Raw genomic sequence first — 19323 nt, 5'->3', positions numbered from 1 at the left:
ACGCCAGCAAGGTGGAGGTGGAGTACTGGTTTGGGCTGGTATCATCAAAGATGAGCTTGTGGGGCCTTTTCGGGTTGAGGATGGAGTCAAGCTCAACTCCCAGTCCTACTGCCAGTTTCTGGAAGACACCTTCTTCAAGCAGTGGTACAGGAAGAAGTCTGCATCCTTCAAGAAAAACATGATTTCCATGCAGGACAATGCTCCATCACACGCGTCCAAGTACTCCACAGCGTGGCTGGCAAGAAAGGGTATAAAAGAAGAAAAACTAATGACATGGCCACCTTGTTCACCTGATCTGAACCCCATTGAGAACCTGTGGTCCATCATCAAATGTGAGATTTACAAGGAGGGAAAACAGTACACCTCTCTGAACAGTGTCTGGGAGGCTGTGGTTGCTGCTGCACGCAATGTTGATGGTGAACAGATCAAAACACTGACAGAATCCATGGATGGCAGGCTTTTGAGTGTCCTTGCAAAGAAAGGTGGCTATATTGGTCGCTGATTTGTTTTTGTTTTGTTTTTGAATGTCAGAAATGTATATTTGTGAATGTGGAGATGTTATATTGGTTTCACTGGTAAAAATAAATAATTGAAATGGGTATATATTTGTTTTTTGTTAAGTTGCCTAATAATTATGCACAGTAATAGTCACCTGCACACACAGATATCCCCCTAAAATAGCTAAAACTAAAAACAAACTACAAACTACTTTCAAAAACATTCAGCTTTGATATTAATGAGTTTTTTGGGTTCATTGTGAACATGGTTGTTGTTCAATAATAAAATTATTCCTCAAAAATACAACCTGCCTAATAATTCTGCACTCCCTGTACAGCCATGAGCTAGGTGCAAACACAAATACCCTCTTTTGTTCCAGGTTTAATTACAACATCAACACAATAATTTGGTAACAAACACAAACTTAAGTTTAAGCTCAACCCAAGTCTGCGCTGAATGTGTGTATATTTGTATAGCCGTGATTAAAGCTCACTTACAGCAATATTTAAAACAAAAGAGTTAGAGTTGGAAGGTATTATAGGGGAGCAGTTACTGACTATGTGGTAGTGACAAATATTATCAAATTCAGTGAATGTGGATTCACTGAAGACAAAGGAGACAAAGGAGAAAAGTCGGAAAACATAAACTGTAGCAATTTTAAGTCTTTGTACAATTAATATAATTACTTGAAATGTTGTATCTATAATACATTGACCTCAGACACAGACTCAAACTTCTTGTCTTCTACTTAAAAGCCATTTTCCATGCCTTTATTGTGGTTGTAATTACTCCTTCCTTGCTTTTGTTCAGGGGCAGAACAGTGATCTGTGCCTACTCCATTGAAGATACTGAACAGGCCTTCTCCACATCTAAGCTGAAGGGCTACAGCGGTCAACTCACTGGCACACGCCCTGGGACTGTAAGTAAAACCTAACAACCATCAATCCTGCTATTTTTTTAATTAAAGCCCAGTGCAAAAAATGTAATGAGTTAATTCATATTTTTAAATATAATTCAGGTGTTATTTATAAAGGAATGACTCAATACAAAATAAATTATTTGGAGTCCATCGGAATAGAGTTCGTCACTTTTTCCCTTAGTGTCTCCGCAAAACCCCCGGAGCAGCGGAGAATCAAAACAATGTGAAAACTCTTGGGGTGATGAGATACCACCCAGAAATTGAGGATGTGATCCGGCCTGTTGGTGTGGCTCCACTTGACCTGCCCTCAGATGACCAAATCACACATACAGTGGCGGACATCGTACGGGCAGTTAACGATGAACACTACAGCGTTCTTTACCTTGGAACAGGTGTGTGTCTGAGTGTGTGTTTATGTACAAGCACATGTGCTTGTGTGTTGTTATGTGTGTTGTTAGCTTACAATGTCTCTTGTCATGCTAAAGGGTTTTGTTAGCTATCTGAAAGCAACTAATGAGTAGCTATTTTCTGTTCTTTAGCTGCACTGTCCCCACATCAGTAGTATTTACATTTACCTCTGCAGTCCTTTCCTTAAGAATTGTTTTTCTTTACAATATAATATTCTGCGCTTCACTTCAAATACTGCTTCTGATGAGCAGCATTTGCATATTAGCCACTCTCTACTGTCCCGGTTCAACATGCAACACTAGATTAGAAACGAAAAACAAACACAGACTAAAATATGATTTAAAAAAAATTACCGCTAAGATATTCTTAAATTCTCAATACAAGCTGTGAATATTAAATGTGAAAAACTGACAAACTGTCAAAATATTTTCTTCTCAAAATCTAGTCAAACAATCCATAGCCTTCACAAGACTATTTCTATTTGATCAAAGCAGCAATTCTGAGCTGCTGCTTCCCATAGCAGTTACTGGAAAAATTGTGTTGTGCCTAAGGGAGATCACTATGGCAACCATCACAAGTCATATGCTCGTGTGTCCATGAGTGTCTCACCACTCAAGTTCACCAAAGATGAGTGAGTGTCATCTTTCAAAGTGCAAATTGTGACTGCTGCAGTGTATATGTGCTTGTCATTCATAAAGCTTTTCTGGTGGTATTAAAAAAGGCAGATTGATTTCCTCTCACTATGAGCTCTACAAACTGTGCCAGTAATAGGAGGGAAAGGATGGTGAGCTATGAGCAGCAATGGGTCTCTATGGTGGCCTAAAAAGAAAGTAGAGCAGTTTGAGTCACACTGGTATCTGAGGCTGTGGGAACACATTGTACTGCTGTTTCCTACTGACAAAATATTTCCTGTTTCTTGTTTTTACTTTCAGGGACAGTAATTGGCATGCAGAACAGAGCTTGTGTTATCCATTACAACACAGGTTATATGTTACAGTTCAGCTTTTACAATTTTCAGATTCCCTTTGTGATCACTTCTGAATTGTCGTTTAAGAGCGTTCATTTTCCCTTCTGTTTAATATTGCATCACCTCCACCTCAGAGTGCTGGATAAATATTCATTCTGTGTATCCCGTCAAGCTCATCAGTCTGCATAAATTATTTCATACATGCTCTTGTATCTGTGTAAATGATGGTGAGAAGCTGCCTTCTTAAAATAATTCAGTCTTTAGTGAGTGAAGAAGACAGGCAGCTCATGCATAGTTGGGTAGTTGCATTGTTACAGTCTTAATTTAATAAAAGGGGTACAAGTGATGAGCGCATGTCCACCTCGAAACCACAGACAATGGAATCATAGAGAGGCATTTTCTTCAGACATTAGTCTTTCTTGGTAAAAACCCTGGTAAGTCTTATTTAACTTATTCTGCCTCATTTACCTTGCTTTAATTTAATTATGTGCAAAGTTCTTCTTAAATGAAAAAATCATTTAAATTAAAAATATCTTACAAAGCTGAGCTTAAAAAACAAAAAGAAAAGCAAAGCAATAATTAGTAGGCAGGACAAAAAACACCACGAGTGCTGCAATGTTCAATATAATTACTCCCAGTAAGGAGTGAGCGGAAGACCAGCTGAAGCTGGCGTTTACACTTTGTTGTACACTTTGTTAGTTTGCTTTAAATCTGTTATGTTGTATTTGCTATTGTTTGGACAAATTCATTTAGTTTGATAAGAATGCTGCAATTCAAAGTCCAAAGCAGACCAAACAACCACTTTGATTCAATCTAAAATGACATGACTGAGAACACAGACATATGCTAAAGTATTTAGAAAAAGGATCGTCTGATGAAAAGTTTTTGTTTTTTGTTTTTTTTAATTATACAAAGAGAAATTGTACAGAAGCAATCAAAAGAAAACATTGCAACAACAGCAACAAAATAACAACCAGTTAGGTTGTTGGCAATAGGTCAGAAACAAAAATTAGGGTTTAAAAGACCATGGGAATTAAAGTGAAGAGAGGGAGGGATTTAGCACTCCCACTCACACTTAAAGGCTCAAGTAGAACGACAAGACTCTTGTTGCTGTTATGCAAAACACCAATTTGATGGCAGTTTCTATGGAAGTGGAAAACATCACTTACTCAACTTCCTCTCATCTAATTTCTGCACCAACCTCTTGTTTATTCTAGTCACAGCTCTTTGCCAAAGTGATGTATTTGAAGGCTAATTGAACTCCCTTTAACATGTTGACCTAGAACAAGCTGACAGGGTGGTGCCCAACTCCTAATTAGCTAAATAGTGCACTGTATATTTTGCTTTTTAAACCCATGTAACTAGTCTCAGTGGGACTACACTATAAGATATAAACTGACAAAACACAACAGTTTTTGACAGAGTGAGTTTCTTAGTCTTTTGATCTCTAGCCAACAAATATTTCAACAAAATTTATGCATATAATAACTGGCTACTTCAATAACTGTAACAGGATATTTTCTGCAAGCTGCTGCAAATCTGCTTTCATACAGCAGAGTTATTGTAGTGCTAGAGTGGTATAGATAATGTACCCAAATCTCAGCCAGGGGTTGAGTTTGATAATGTACAGTAGGTGCTGGGTTTTCACAAGGACGAAAATTACTTGGAATAGACAAAATGTTGTCTCTAGCTCCTGTGTGTGGATTTGGATGCCATTTTAGTAGTAACCTAATTGATGGAATTTAAAAAATGTATCCCACAGTCTTAGCTACATGTAGAGAAGAAACCAAGAGCCAGGGCTACATTTAAGATAAAAGTCAAAGTCTTGGCCAAGGGCAGCTGCAGCCTGATCCCAATCTGAATGAAACAAAGCTAAGGTGGCAGGAAACTGACTCTTTGAAAGTTGCTGAGGCATCAGGCGTAAAAGGAGAGATCAAATAACCCCTTCAGCAGAAAAACTGTCTCAACATAGCTGTGTGGAGAGTAAAACAGTAGACCCAGAATGCAGAATGCGGAGGAGTCAAGCAAAAGCTGTTTACTAAACCAAAAATTGTAACTTAATCTAAGACACAGAAGAACAAAATACTCAGTCAATATGAAAATAGACACGAAGTCAGACAGAGAAATGTAGGAAGCGGAACTAAAACAAAACATGATAGAAAACTAACACTCTGAACCGAAAACAAGGCAAAAGAAACTAATAAAGGCACGAACACTAACACCTTAGAAGGAAACACATTAAGGCCAGAGTTTAAATGTGAAAACTGACACAAAGAAATTCTGTCGAATCCACTGTAAGATTCAATAGCACCGTTTTAAGACACACTGGGACAGTTATCACTGTCACCTCACAGCAGGAAAGTTCACAGTTCAAACTAAGCTGCCAGCTGGGACCTTTCTGTGCAGAGTTCGATGTTCTCCCTGTGCCTTTCTGGGTTCTCTCTAGGTACTCCAGCTTCCTCCCATAATCCACAGACATGCATGTAAGGTTAATTGGTGATTCTAAATTAGCTGAAGGTGTGAATGTGAGAATGAATGGTTGTCTCTCTCTCTCTCTGTGATGGACACTTCCACTTCTCCAATTCAGGGTGGAAAAGAGGGCTGAAAACTATTCCAGCTCCAATAGGGCGAGAGGTAGGATACATCCTAAACAGGTTGCCAGTCTGTCACAGGGCTAACACAGAGAGATAGATCATTCCCGATCATTCACACTCATATTCACACCTATTGGGAATTTAGAATCACCAATTAATCCAAAAACACGTGGAGAGTTGGTGGTTTTGAACCCAGGACGTTCTTGCTGTGAGGCAACAACTACTGTTCCACCATGATGCCCGAATTGCATAATTGATTCAGAAAAATGATGAATGAACACGGGTTTCACTCTCCAAGCCCAGTGTTTTAAAGTATTCTCTCTGTACCTTTTCTGCTCATGTAAGCAGACAATAAAAGTTAGCAGTTTTGGATGAGTTTTAAATGAGGGAATTCAAAGATGTTAATGTTTAAGAAAGACTGTAGTTATGGCAAGGGAAGCTTATGATGGATGTGATTACTACCCCAAGAATCATTTGTTCACAAAGAACTCTCTTTGTTTTATCACGCCTAAAAACCGTAGAAGTTTCTTCAATATGAAAAACATTCCTGAGATATTCTGATATCTATAAAGACATATAGACTCAGTGTTATTCATGTATACAAAGGGGAGAGAAGGAAAAGTGAGCTGCAATTGGCCCCTGAAGTTCAATAGCCCAAAAAAGCAACAAAGGAAAAATAGATCGCAACCTTTGAGAGGCAGTGGAAAAAGTGGAGCATTTAGCCTTTGTTACAGGGGACTACTTGAAATGGAGCAAAGCTAAAGGACAGTAGTGAAAGATTTGTTTTCCTGCTTTACCTCAGTGACATAGTGAACACTACAAGATGCAGAACTGCCTGGACCATTTCAGTCATCGAGGTGATATAGCAGAAATCTCCCTTGAGGGATGGAAGAAATGTCATCTGTTTCAAGATGACTTTATGTTATTTTCTGTTAAGACAGTGGCACACGATGTGTCAGTAACTTAAAGGTAAGACACAGACCAATGAGCTATCTGACTAGAAAAACAATCTGGGGAAGTGAATGTACTGAATGTATTGTAACTTAGAGAGAAGAGAGTTCAATCTTGTTACCAAAAACAGGCCCATTTTAATTATCGTTATCATACCTGGAAAGCTTTTATATAATAGGTGCACATAACTGCAAAGTTTTAAAAGGGTACTGGGATAAGAATTTACAGTAAATGAGTATGATGTGTCAGCAAACCTCATCTGAAAAAGCTAAATATAACAAGAAAAAAACTGATTTACTCAGCAGATGCCACTGAGTTCAGCACTGTCACCCTTTTCCCCCTCAGAATATCTTGCGGCTGTCTTTGTGCTGATATACACTGTTTAGATAAAGGAGCTGAAAATAGCATTTGACGGGATTAAAGAACCACATAAGAATAAATTAGATAAAATATGAAATGTTATCTTTGACAACAGGGGATAAAAGATTTGAAGTTTATGAAAAAGAGACGAGGCAGTTTGAGGACAAAGGAAGTCCAAGCGGCAGCAAGAACCTGCCTGTCTAATTATAAATGAGAAAGAGCCTCACAGAAGGAGCATTCAGGAAATGAGGATGTGAGAAAAAAAAATAAGGTATCACAGTAATCACATTTTCACAGTAGGGAGAAAAAACATTGAGAGAGGAAAAAAAGATGCAACAAAAGAATAAAACAAGTTTGAACTGTTTTGTTTTCTGGCATCAACAAAGGCCCATCGAAGTGCATGTACTGCACTGAGGGTAGAACATTTACATTTCAATTTTTATGAAACAGTTTGCAGCAAAAAAAGAACTAAAAACAAGGAAAATATGCAGAAGAGATTATGAAAAACTTGGCTGTTTAGTAGTGTAACCTGATTGTACAAATCAAAGTGGCTCAAAGCTAGAATAGTGACTTGTCAGTTTTCAAACTCAAGCTGAATGCAAAGCAACATTATTAACCAACATAAATTAGCAAAGCTAAAGAATGGTGTACTAAATCCTCCAAATAGGGCTTACTTCCTTCGCTCTAAGTGACAGTTGGATCAAGTATTTACATGGACGATGTGCTGTGAACATGACTTTGCTCATTTGTGCAGCAATAAAAATCCCCTTTCCATGTTGGAAACACAAATGCAGACAATCCAAAAGAAGAGAGAGCAGCTAACAGTTAGTAGCAAGGATACAGTTAATGAAATACAAAAAACACATTCAGTGCATTTTCACTCGAGCTCTGTGTTATTGTACGCAGCAGTAATGAGAAAAACAGATGTTTAGTAGAAGTAAGTTGTTTTGCAGCAAATTCGGTGGCTCATAGTAATAGAACAATAATAAATCGAGGCTTGCAGAAGCATTTTCACACTAAAAGCTCAAATTTGAAAGTTGCTTAAAAGTATGACTTCTTGTCTCATTCTTGAACTCATTAAACTTGCAGTAATTATTATTATATATTGGAGGATTAATCTTCCGACAGCCACTGGCTGTTTTTAATCCATGTTCTTTTTGATGTTGGAATACTATCTGGCATGAGGATTGCTGAGTGGTAGTTTCATAGAGGATGAGATATGCATGATGAGATATGTAAGAATAAAGTTGAAATAATGCAAGTCTTCAAACAAAATGTTGACATGTGGCCCTTTTAAGACCTTATTAATGCCAAATGGCATTGTGTTCTACTGATGCATGTTGATGTAATGTGTTTAATTAATAAGGACAGACCATTTGGAACCTGATTTGTGCAAACCCGGGGCAATGAATTGAGATTTACCATAAGTCTGTGTTATGGCCAAAATGTTTCAGCTCAGTTTGCAAGAAATGTACTTTTAAAGCGAAACTGCATCCTTTGCTTTTGAACATTTAGTATCCAGAGGGGATACTAAATGTTCTCGGTTACTAAAAGCTGTGACATTTTTATGAAGAACAAAACAAAGTGCCTAAGTTATGAAACCGATCCAAAATTCATTCAGAATCCAAACCTCTGGGTTGATTTCCCCTGCTGCCCATAGAACTCAGACATTTAAGGTTACATCACCATTGGTAACATGACTTCCTGTATTACGTTATTTTTCCAGGTAATCATTTTGCACAGTTCAACTAAAGAAAAGCTATTTTTGAGCTGAAATTCTTATCTGCCATTTTGTATTTGGACCACCTATCTGTCATAAAACCTCAACAGAAGCATAACAGGGGCTGGAACTCAGTTTTAACAAAGAAATTGAAAAAGAAAATACCACAAAGAATGTGTGGCTTTTTCATATGTAATCGTTTCCTCTTTTCTCCTTTGTCTTATACAGAACAAGGCAAAATTCTCAAAGTTCTTCATACCAGTGAGGATGTCTTTATCATATCTCAATACTCTCTGTTTCACAATGAAGGCCCTGTTCTAAACATGGCTATTGATACCCAAAAGGTATGAGTAATTATGTTGATTTGTGTGGTAGAATGTGATTTTAGCTACATTTGTCATTATAAATATGCATTAGGGCTTGGGCTATGCTAGGAACGGCCACAGCCTGTGAAACATTCAAAGAAAATTAATTGTACTAGAGCTGGTTATCCTTGCCACAGCACACAAGCTACTTCATTAGGTACACCTCTCTAGTAGTAATTTAGAAATTACATGATTTACAGTCCCCAGTATGTTAAGATGGATCTAGTTTCTCTTTGAAATTGCATTTAAGGGTTTTTGTTTGTTTGTTTGTTTGTTTTTTCAGAGAATCATGGTAAATGTGAATACTACATTATGAGTAGTGGGTGGGGCATCCTGTTTGCCTTCAGAACTAACTTGATCAACAAGTAACTGAAAATATTCTTCAAAGATTTTGGTCCATATTGACATGATCACACAGCTGCTGCAGATTTGTCAGCTGCAAATGTCCTGTACTGAATTGAGATCTGGTGACTTTGGAGTCCATTTGAATACAGTGAACTCATGGTCATGTTCAATAAACCACTTTTTTAACTTTTTAAAATTGTGCATTATCCTTCTGGATATGGCCATCGGACGATGGGTACGCTATGATCATACAGGGATGAACATAGTTAGCAACAATAAACATGTAGCCTGTGGCATTCAAACAATGCAGTTAGTACTAAGGTACTCAACGTGTGCAAAGGAAATATCCAACACACCATTAAACCCCAACCAGCAGGGACCATTTTTACAAGCCAGGGTGGAAACATGCTTTCATAAAGTTTATGCCAAATTATGAGCCTGCTTTTTAAATGTTGCAGAAGAAATTGAGACTCGTCAGACTAGGTAATTTTTTTCCAATCTTCTATTGACCAATTCTGGCGAGTCCATGTGAAATGTACCCTCAGTTTTCTATTCTAAGCTGGCAGGAGTGGCACCATTGTGATTGGCTAATTAGATATTTGAATTAAGAATCTGTTGAATAGATGTATCTACTGAAGTGGTCAATGAGTGTATTACACTGAGAGATTTGGGATATTATATTATTATATAAGCTTTGTGCAGCTCACAATCCTTTTTTTTATTATGTATGTAATGTATGTAATGTAGCTTGAACAATATATATAATACAATACATGTTGAACAAATTAATCATCCTTTTCTCCAAGATGATTAAAGACGCACTGGAATACATTTATATATATGTGCCACCTCATCAGCTATGCAGTGCAGAAAACTTCTAGAGATAGCAAGGACATCTTCCCACCATCAGCATTTTTATTTCCATGGGGGATTTTTTTGGGTGGATATTATGCAACAAGAGCTATAATAATAACAATGAGGAATAGTTCATTTAAAATTGTTCCCTGAATAAGTTTCCCACATGTCAATTGCCTTTTTTTTCATTTTCTAAGCATAATTAATCTACAAATACATTCTCTATTTGCTATCTTATTGTAATTTGATATAATTGAGGCTTAAATTGTTAATATTAAATAGTCATTTGTCCTTAGTTTGTCCCATGAAATTATGTTAATTTGGGTATTAGTTTCATTGTCAATCAAGATGACTACTTGCAGTGGTTTAAGTATAAAGATAGCTCTGTCTGCTATTTATGGCTTTAATATTGATGCTACTATATTGCATCATCCTCCAAAGGGACACCTGTATGTTGCTACAGCGATGGAGGTCCAGCGACTGCCTCTGGCTGACTGCAGTCGCTATGGTGACACCTGCAGAGAGTGCATCCTTTCCCGGGATCCATACTGTGGCTGGGACAAGTCCAGGAGGAAGTGCGTCGCCATCCCACCCGCGTACAATTCCTCAACTGGGTATGATTAGATGTGATGTTACTGCTATTGTTGGTTTTTATTTGAGCAGACAACAGGCTTTCATTAGCAATCTTAACAACACAGCATCAATTCCAGCAGAAAAATTACATTTCATATATTTTGATTGACAGTAAAAATGGCTGCAAATACAAAGTAGCTTCAGTTTTGGGGGGGCATGACATGCTACTGCTACTTCCACTGTTTGACATGATTAATAAGTTTTCACTTGGTTTAATACATGTTGTTTATTTTCAGTTAGAAAACAAATTACAAGTTAATTGTATAGAGTTTTAAACCTTTAACTCCTTTGTCCTTCCTCTGCCACATTTTGGAGTCATTTGTCTGCATGTTTTAATTTTTAACAATGCAGTGGCTCATAAACCATTTGTGGCACTAATAAGAAATTTGTCCTCTGTCTTATTTTCCAACAGGGGAATCATTCAGAATTTGGACGATTCAAACTCCTCAGTTTGCGAGGAAGCTGCTGGTGAGCCTTTATCAACTTTCTCCCACTTTCTCTCCATCTTAATTAAACCAAAATAGGAACCTTTCTGAGCAGCTACAGTAAAAAAGATGATTATCATATAATTGAGCAGATTCCAAAAACCCAAAGGGACAGATTTTTTTTAGCATATTATAGCTTGCCCTGTTTCAGAGTTCAAATCCAGTTATGACCTCATAAAATGATTGCAGTTTGTAGTCTCTCAAGAGAAAGCAATCTACTCAAGTGATCTGACCTTAGCATTGCATTTATTCCAAGTTGTGCCACTGGTGTCAAATGACCTTCCTATAAACACAGTAAGAGGTTGATCTATTTTCTTGAAAAACAGTATACAAAGATTATGAGAAGCAAACGCCTTTAAACTCATGTCAGGATTAATCTAAGAAACAGCAGTAATGCAAACCAGTGCCAAATCTCATAGCACGCTACTGCCTGCCAGGCTTTCTCGCCTCAAAGGGCATGCTGTTTACAGTGATAATATTCAAAATGCAGATCTAGTTTCTGGTCTTAAGACAAAGCAGCCTTGCTTCCTTCATCTTTATGAGTAGGTTGAAAAATTCAGATGAGGGGGTTTGTTATCATTTTCAGTGACTTCTTGGACAGTTGGTTACATTATAATTGTTTTAACTGTGAATTGTGTAGTGGAAAACAGTAAGAAATATTGAATATGGAATTATACAAGTCAACAAGAAAAAATTAGAAAATAGTGAATATTGAAATCTGATAACCACCAGAAGCTGGATGATGTTATGTGAGTAATGTGAGTTCTATATTTGGTATTTTCCAGTACTTATTGGTCTTGAATATGATGTGTATTTCAAGATCTTTTGGTTTTTACTTCTGTTGAACCAGTCGCATTTTATTCTGCTTACTGTAACTGAACTTTTGCAAAGTTATTATTAGATGAACTCACCAGAGGCCTCAGCCCAAAAATGATCTGTGGGTCCATTTTGAATACTTGAAGAGACAGGAAATAATATAGAATTAGCCTTGGGCTCCAAAATTATAATAATATTGTGCTGTGTAAAAGTTCCCAATCAAATTTGCACTTGATTTTAAATAATTATAAACAAACAGGAGGCATAATGAATATGCAGACTTCAGATTTTTGGGTGCCTGAACATTTGACAATTGTCAGATTTTTTTTTACTGTTGTTGCTTTTTTATTCTGCCTCAGCAACAATTTATAAAACAATGCTAAAGGTTCAGAGCTGGAAATATGAAAGATGAAAAAGCGTTACGTGGGTTCGGTTACCAGGTGTCCACGGAGAGATCTTCACTCAGCATTTACAGCTGTAATGTTAAATTGTGAATTTCAGGTATAAAATTCCTTATCTCTCTTCCTTGACAGCTCTGAAGCTGCGTCGAACTTCCCCTAGAGAAGTATTCGTGCAGTCTAACACATCAGTCTTTCTCCCTTGCCCTGTGCACTCCTTCCATGCCACTTATCGCTGGGAAAAGGACAACTGCATTAAGAACTACCCCTGCATTTTTTCTGGAGACTTCTGTGTCCTGGGGCCAGTTGTTGACACACCCCTAAAGGAAGGTGTCTTTCGCTGCATGGCTACCGAAGACGGATTCAAGGTGGAGGTCATTTCCTTCAGGCTGGTAAACGATGGGAGGCTTCTGGCTGCCTCCCTTGCCTTCACCTTGGGGCCATCACTCCTGCTCGCCATGGCTACCCTGTGGCTTCATTAACTGCAGCTAAAACTAATGCTAACTCCTCATCCTTACTGGCTCCCAATGACAGGAAAGACAAGGAGCCATTGCTCAGAGATGAGGTTCGCAGAGCATTAAAGTGCACAGTTGCGTTGTACAGCGGCAATTTGCCGTTTTCTATTTCGGTTTTTAGAGAGGGTCCAGAAAATATCAGTGAATACGGGGTTTATTCTATATTTTTTAGAATAAAACAAAATAGCCGCAGCTTTAGCTGTCTTAATCAGATCAAAAATAGAAGACGGATACAATGCCATTTAAAATAAAGTGATTAGGAGTTAGTGTCCATGAACTCACATGTTTTGCAAGTTTAAACGTAATTCAACCATAAAGTGCTTTGCGAACCTTTCCTCTCTGACAAATAAAGATAAACATATCTTATAAGTTTGGCAAAAAACACCAATACCAGGCCACTTCTTTCTACCATTTATCTACTTATTTTGAAATTGATTGATTGTGCTTATTTGTGAATGTGTAAACCTTTAATACTGCTCTTGCATCTAATCATTCATCTTGTTATACTTGTAATGAGCTATACATTGGTATAGCTCATTAGTACTTAGAAAAATGTCTGGTATTGAGATTTCAAAAGCCTTAACACTTCTGGGACATAACTCCTAAGCACAATTTTGCAGTTGAGGCAGAATACTGCAGACTCAGTTGGACTTGGCGCTATAATTAGTGCAGCTGAGTCTAACAGCATTGCTGGGAGGAAGTGTCAGCTTTTTGACAGGAAGTAGGCGGGTGAGCACGAGCTCACCCTCGAACATCACTGTGTCTCTGCACCTCCTCTTCTGACAAAGCAGTTCTTGCATCTTTTAAGAAGATTTTATCAGACATTATTACGCCTTGTTCACAGCTTTGTCCATTTTTTGGTTTGTTTTCTTTTGATGCCCTAAACATCAGAATGTGAGAAGTATCACAACATTGTTTCTAGCATACAAGGGTTACTTTGTGAGAACTGCAAAGCAAACTGCAATTTACAAGCTTTTAACCGAAAAATCTTAAATCTTAAATATAAGTATTCAGTAAAGACATTAATCTCTGCAAAGCTGCATAAATAACTAAAAGCTGTGTGAAAGTTATGTTAACAATCATCATTGAGCTGGTTTTGGGTATGCTGTCTGGAGGTCATTAGTCTCCTGTGTCCATTAGGTTTTTGGAAACAGAGCTATTTCTTCTAAAATCAAGCTAATGTGCTGCACATTAAATACAACATCTTCCAGCCTGGCAATGTGTAAAGATGTGAACAAGGTGTTACAGTATTGCAACTTTAAGAATGACATACTTACATTATCATAGGGGCAGATGAAGCTAAAAGGAAAGCATAACAGAGTTGCATTCAGTTGTTTTTCAGCAGAAATAAAGGCTTGTACTTAGATGTGAGATATATGTTCTATATTTTATTGTTCTGCAAATGCTGATTTCTACCATTGCTGCCTACATATGTGATAATTTGTCTTGATGGTTTGGGTTTTTATACCATAGTTAGAATGTGAAATGTGACCATTGATTGCTTTACCTCTTTCCAAGGGACATCAGAGCAAACAGACAAGACAACTGTTATTTTTCCACACTTGTATGCTGTGAAACAAAAGGCTTATTGGACATATTCAAAAAGTATTCTTTACTAATGTACAGCAGCAACCACTACCAGGGGTGAGAACAATGGGCTTAGAACAAAACGTCTCACTTGAAATGCACCTAGTGCATCGTCTTTTAATTTTTTCTGATAACATTGGGGTGGAATTATAAGGAAAACAAATTAAAGCCAAATGCAAAATGAATGATTTGTCAATGTAGCTGCAGTTGAGCGGTACTGAAGTGCCCAAAACTATGCCCAACCTTATGAATACTGATCAGCTGACTAAAGAAGTAGACTTGTGTGGTAATGAATTATGCAGTGGATTAGCATGTCCTCCAGAGCTCTGAGAATTATCATTCACTAATGGTACATAAATCTAGCCATGCCGAGCTTTCCACAGTGGCAGAAATGTCATTAATAGCTAATTAGACAATAGAGCTGGCTTGTCATGTCCTGTATTAAAGAACTCATTTTATATCATGAGGGATAGGGCCAGCAGACATGTTCCCAAATGTGAAAATTGTGAGACAGACTTACATTTCTCACTTTTCTTGGTTGTGTGTTGCTGCTCAGGGATCTGCTTATTTTATGCCTTGCACTGATGCAGCCTATTGACTGTGCTAAAAAGGAAAAAAAACAATTGAAAAAAAACAAAGCTGTGTTGAGCCTCATCCGCCTGGCACTTACCGCTTCCTCTTATGCTTATTTGTGAAGTCCCGTGCTCCATACCATGCATAATGTTTCCTGTCAGACAAACCCTGAGCACATGTACAACATCGGTCTTCCTCTCAGCCAAACAACATACACAGATATACTGCAGGTCTAACATGCATATTAGTTGTGTCTCTGTGTTAACACCAGGTTTGGAATATAACACCAGCCACCAGCCTGGTAAACTGTTAGTAGAGGCTGTTAACAACTTTTATCCTGCCAGAGAATTTTGGCATCAAACTAACTCGGCATACAAAGATGTGTTAAAATAATTTCCTCGATAACCTTATCTATATTTCGACTAATAAGTACTGTATGGGTCGATGTAATTTCATCCAGATAGTTGTTTTGCAGGACACTTTAAGAAGAATTGCCTATTCTGTCCAGTTCTAACAAGCCAAATGATCCTGATATCTTAAGCTTCATCACTGCGCCCCTTGTCCATACAATCTACTTACTGAAAGCAACAGATAAAGAAAAGCTTTAGTCATTTGTTCTGATGCTTAAGAATCAGTTTATATTCTCAAATTTACCTTACCTTATGGATAATTGCTTTCCTTTACAAGTAGCATAGACTGACGTAGCATTACATTGCTACTAGAGCATGGCATATGGTTCATGTCACTGTGAGAGCGAAGAAGTGGTTAATTTTAAGATGAATGTGAAGATCTAAGGTGGCAGATATCATTTTCAGAGGAAGTTGTGGATGAAAAGTGTCAAATTAAACTTCTGAAAAATCGTTATGAGAATGAAAATTTTTTAATCTTCTTAGTGAAGACTGGTTTATGTGTAACTGCTAGCTCTTTTACTGTTAAAATCTACTTTGTTAAATGTATTCTTCTTTTATTCGTATTGTTGTAGTCAGGTGCAAACCTTGTATACAAGCTTTTGATCCTGCAGTGATATTTTTCCTCATAGTTTGCTAGGTAAATTGTAACAACAGTTTCTAAACGAGCATAATAACTCAAAAATAAATACAGTACTGCAGTAGATGCATTCACAATAGTTACTTACCTAACCAATGACTTCTTCTGATAGACTGGTGACTACAATTGTGACTACATAGGAATTCAGTATATATAATCATTGCATCTGAGAATAGGATAAAAAGAAAAAAGTCAAGAGATTGTTGACCACACTTTTATGTTCAAGTCTGAGAGGTTGTTAAGTCTCTCATTCTCAGCCTTTAGTTTTTCTAGAGTATACTAGACTGCTCACAACTTTGCTTTTGTATGGATTTGGGACACAGGGTTCACTTACCTAGCAGGAGTGATTACCTTGTTACGCTGTGTTAAATATGGTTAGTGATTTGTTGTTCAATGGAGCTGATTCCCCTCTTCAGGCTTCCTTTATTCAAATATCCACAATGAAGGTAGTACAGCATTTAAACCCAAATAGCATCTTGAGACGACATCTGCAGTTTATTTTAGGTCTTGCTTTAATATGGATGCTCATACAAATGCTGAAATTAGGTTATTTCACACTCATAACTGTCATTGGAGCCAGTTTGATCAAGGCTAATATCCTTCAAATCAAGCACTTGATTTGCGTCAGGAAACCATTTTTGGTTAGATCATGCTGTTTGCTGTAAATGAGCGAGGCGGGTCGCTGTTTTGTCTGCTCTGGGGTTTTGAGTACACTGTACTGTACATGATGTGTGCCCATGATTCTGTGTCTTAATATATCTAATTTTAAAAGTAACATGCCAAACTCTATTATATAAAAAAGAGATTTATATTGGTGCCATGCCAGTCTACATAACGTCATCTCATAACATGTATTTTTAAATAAATGATATCTATAGTACAATAGATATTCATGTAACAAATCCATATTTGACATGTGTTTCCCTGAACATGTGTGGTGAACATTAATAAAATATAAGTATAAATAAATGATGTATTGTTTTTATTCGAAAGCAACAAGTATAAATATAAATAATTGATGTAGGAAGCATAATAATTATTTTTACATATATTTTATACATTTCTTTTACAAAGGTCTTAATTGTTTTATGCTACCATTACTACTTATTTGATAGATGTTTGCATTTTGTTCAAGTTCATTCAAAATCTACTTGTTGTTTACACCACATTTTACAGTTCACAAGAGGTTGCCACTCATTTGGATTTGCCTGTCAAGACAAGCAGGTTTTGTCATCTGTTGCCCAATATTTGGCATATTGACAAGAGTATTACAAAGGCTTTACAGCCCTAAAGGATTCATAAAACCAGTCTATAGTATTTATTTCCTTCTTTGTTTTTTGTTTCCATGCCGTTTAATTTTATTAGGTTGCTTCCATGTACCTTCAAAGCATTCAGCTAAAATCCTTAAATCAACAAAACAATAATCTGCAGGTCAAACCTGACTTCGGCAGTAATCAGCAATGAAACAGGTCATTTCTCCCATAAAAACCTCAAGTGCTTCATTGTTTGTGTGGGCTGGTATTTAGGTGAGTCAGGAAGTAAAGTATTTGACGGAAAAGAGCACAGAGGCTTTGTTTTGATTTCTCATAACTTCATTTCCTCATCACAGTGGGCCATTATGTAAACAAACAATGAACAGTGAGGCGATGTTGCGCTGCATTAACACCTTGGCATGTGCATGATAGGCACACATAAATAATGACGTTTCATTGTTAATTTTCAAGACCTCTGAGTCTGACTTATGAAAAATAAATGTACATGTCATTATATATAACTTTTACATTACTATACAGCTTTAAACTCCATATTTGAACTACTACAAATATTAGAGGGGAAAGGGGATAAAAAAATAAATGTCTAGTGCTGAAAGATGAAAATAAAATGTTCACCGAAGGTTTCTCACTGAAGGCCACCGATGAATTGTCTCCAACACTGCATTCTCTAATAGACTGCAATCATTAAGGAACAGTAAGTCTAACTAAAGCATGTACATAAAGGCAAAAATTAAGGTTTTTATAAGCAGTAAACTCCCTCCCATGGCCAAAACTAACTATAAAACAAAAATTAGGTCAGTAGAGAAGCTGAGCTTTCCATTACAAACAAATCCAGATTACTTTTGGAATGTGCATCATCACAGACTTCAAACCATTAAACTCACAAAAGGCTCAGAAAACCTGTGACTAAGCACAGCCTCAGTGAGCTGAACAGGCAGACAGTACTACAGTTGGTAGTGTATGATGAGAGCAAAAGCAGGGCTGAATCAGTCTCACTGAAACCTCTGGAAAATGTCTGCAATGTCTGAGTCATACCATAAAACAGAAGGTATTACAATGAAAGCAAATGAGTCAGCATACAGCAGTGACCTTGTAAAAGGAGAGGAAGCACAGTAAATGAACAAAGCTATTAAAAAAGCATAATAAATGGCATCTACTGGAAATACCTTTAAAGTAGCTTTAATACCAAACACAATACTGTCAAACCAGCTGTGCCACATTAAGTCACACCTGCAGCAGAATGGCTCAAGAAGGACTCATCATCAATCAGCTGATCAATCAGCTCATTATTGTAATCGAGAGAGAAATAATGTTGGATGGACTGCAATAAAATTGTGTACAGACATTTATCTTCCACGGAGGAATTATGGTGTTGACTTTGATTATCTAACTTTCCACTGTGGCATTTCCTTTGTGAATCTCAGCAATTACTGGATGGATTGCCATCAAATTTTGTAGGAATTCCCTGGTGAATTCTTTGTAATAATGTCTATGCCTATGCTGGAGTAAAGCTTTGCAGAACCCCCTTTGACCTGAAGTTATTTTTCTTGCTTAGCTATGTGAAATAATAAAAGATAATGGGCCTAAGTGTGCAGTAAAATGAGCATATGTCTCCTCAACCGAAGACCCTTTAAGGCAGCCTTAAGGGCACACCTTTGATTTTAGCAATAATTTGGCTCATGCTTCGGTCTTCTTTTTAAAATGAATATAAACCACTTGAGATCTTCCACAGCTAAAAGGGGACTTTCTTTTTCCCACAGGTCAATTAGTTTTTAGACTTTCCACTTGAGAACAAAGAGACACTATCATCAAGAATCTTGAATATGAATTGCTGTCTTATTCCAGAAACTCGCTATGCAAATCTTTCTCCATCGACAACCTATTTTCATAAAAAGCTCTAATTTCATAAAACAAGGAAAACCAATAGTCATTAATAGCCACAAATAGCCATTAAATAAAACATAAGTCTGTCATGGTCTGCAGTCCTTCTGAGGTCCACCTTTTTCTCTCTTT

At 37.2% G+C, this 19323-nt stretch overlaps 1 protein-coding gene across 1 annotated transcript in view; it reads left to right on the top strand.

Annotated features, from left to right (window-relative positions):
- LOC113031438 (semaphorin-7A) overlaps positions 1 to 16989 on the top strand; it is a 41687-nt gene extending 24698 nt beyond the window's left edge. Inside the window, exons 9-14 of the mRNA XM_026183511.1 lie at positions 1309 to 1417; positions 1599 to 1809; positions 8646 to 8761; positions 10424 to 10596; positions 11028 to 11083; positions 12450 to 16989. Of these exons, the coding sequence (XP_026039296.1) occupies positions 1309 to 1417; positions 1599 to 1809; positions 8646 to 8761; positions 10424 to 10596; positions 11028 to 11083; positions 12450 to 12796 (1012 nt within the window). The 3' untranslated portion in view covers positions 12797 to 16989. The remainder of the gene's footprint in view (positions 1 to 1308; positions 1418 to 1598; positions 1810 to 8645; positions 8762 to 10423; positions 10597 to 11027; positions 11084 to 12449) is intronic.
- Positions 16990 to 19323: the final 2334 nt, after the last annotated feature.

The sequence above is a fragment of the Astatotilapia calliptera genome, chromosome 11 (genome assembly GCF_900246225.1).
Source record: "Astatotilapia calliptera chromosome 11, fAstCal1.2, whole genome shotgun sequence".
Lineage (NCBI taxonomy): Eukaryota > Metazoa > Chordata > Actinopteri > Cichliformes > Cichlidae > Astatotilapia > Astatotilapia calliptera.
This window is presented reverse-complemented; position numbering and strand designations above follow the sequence as displayed.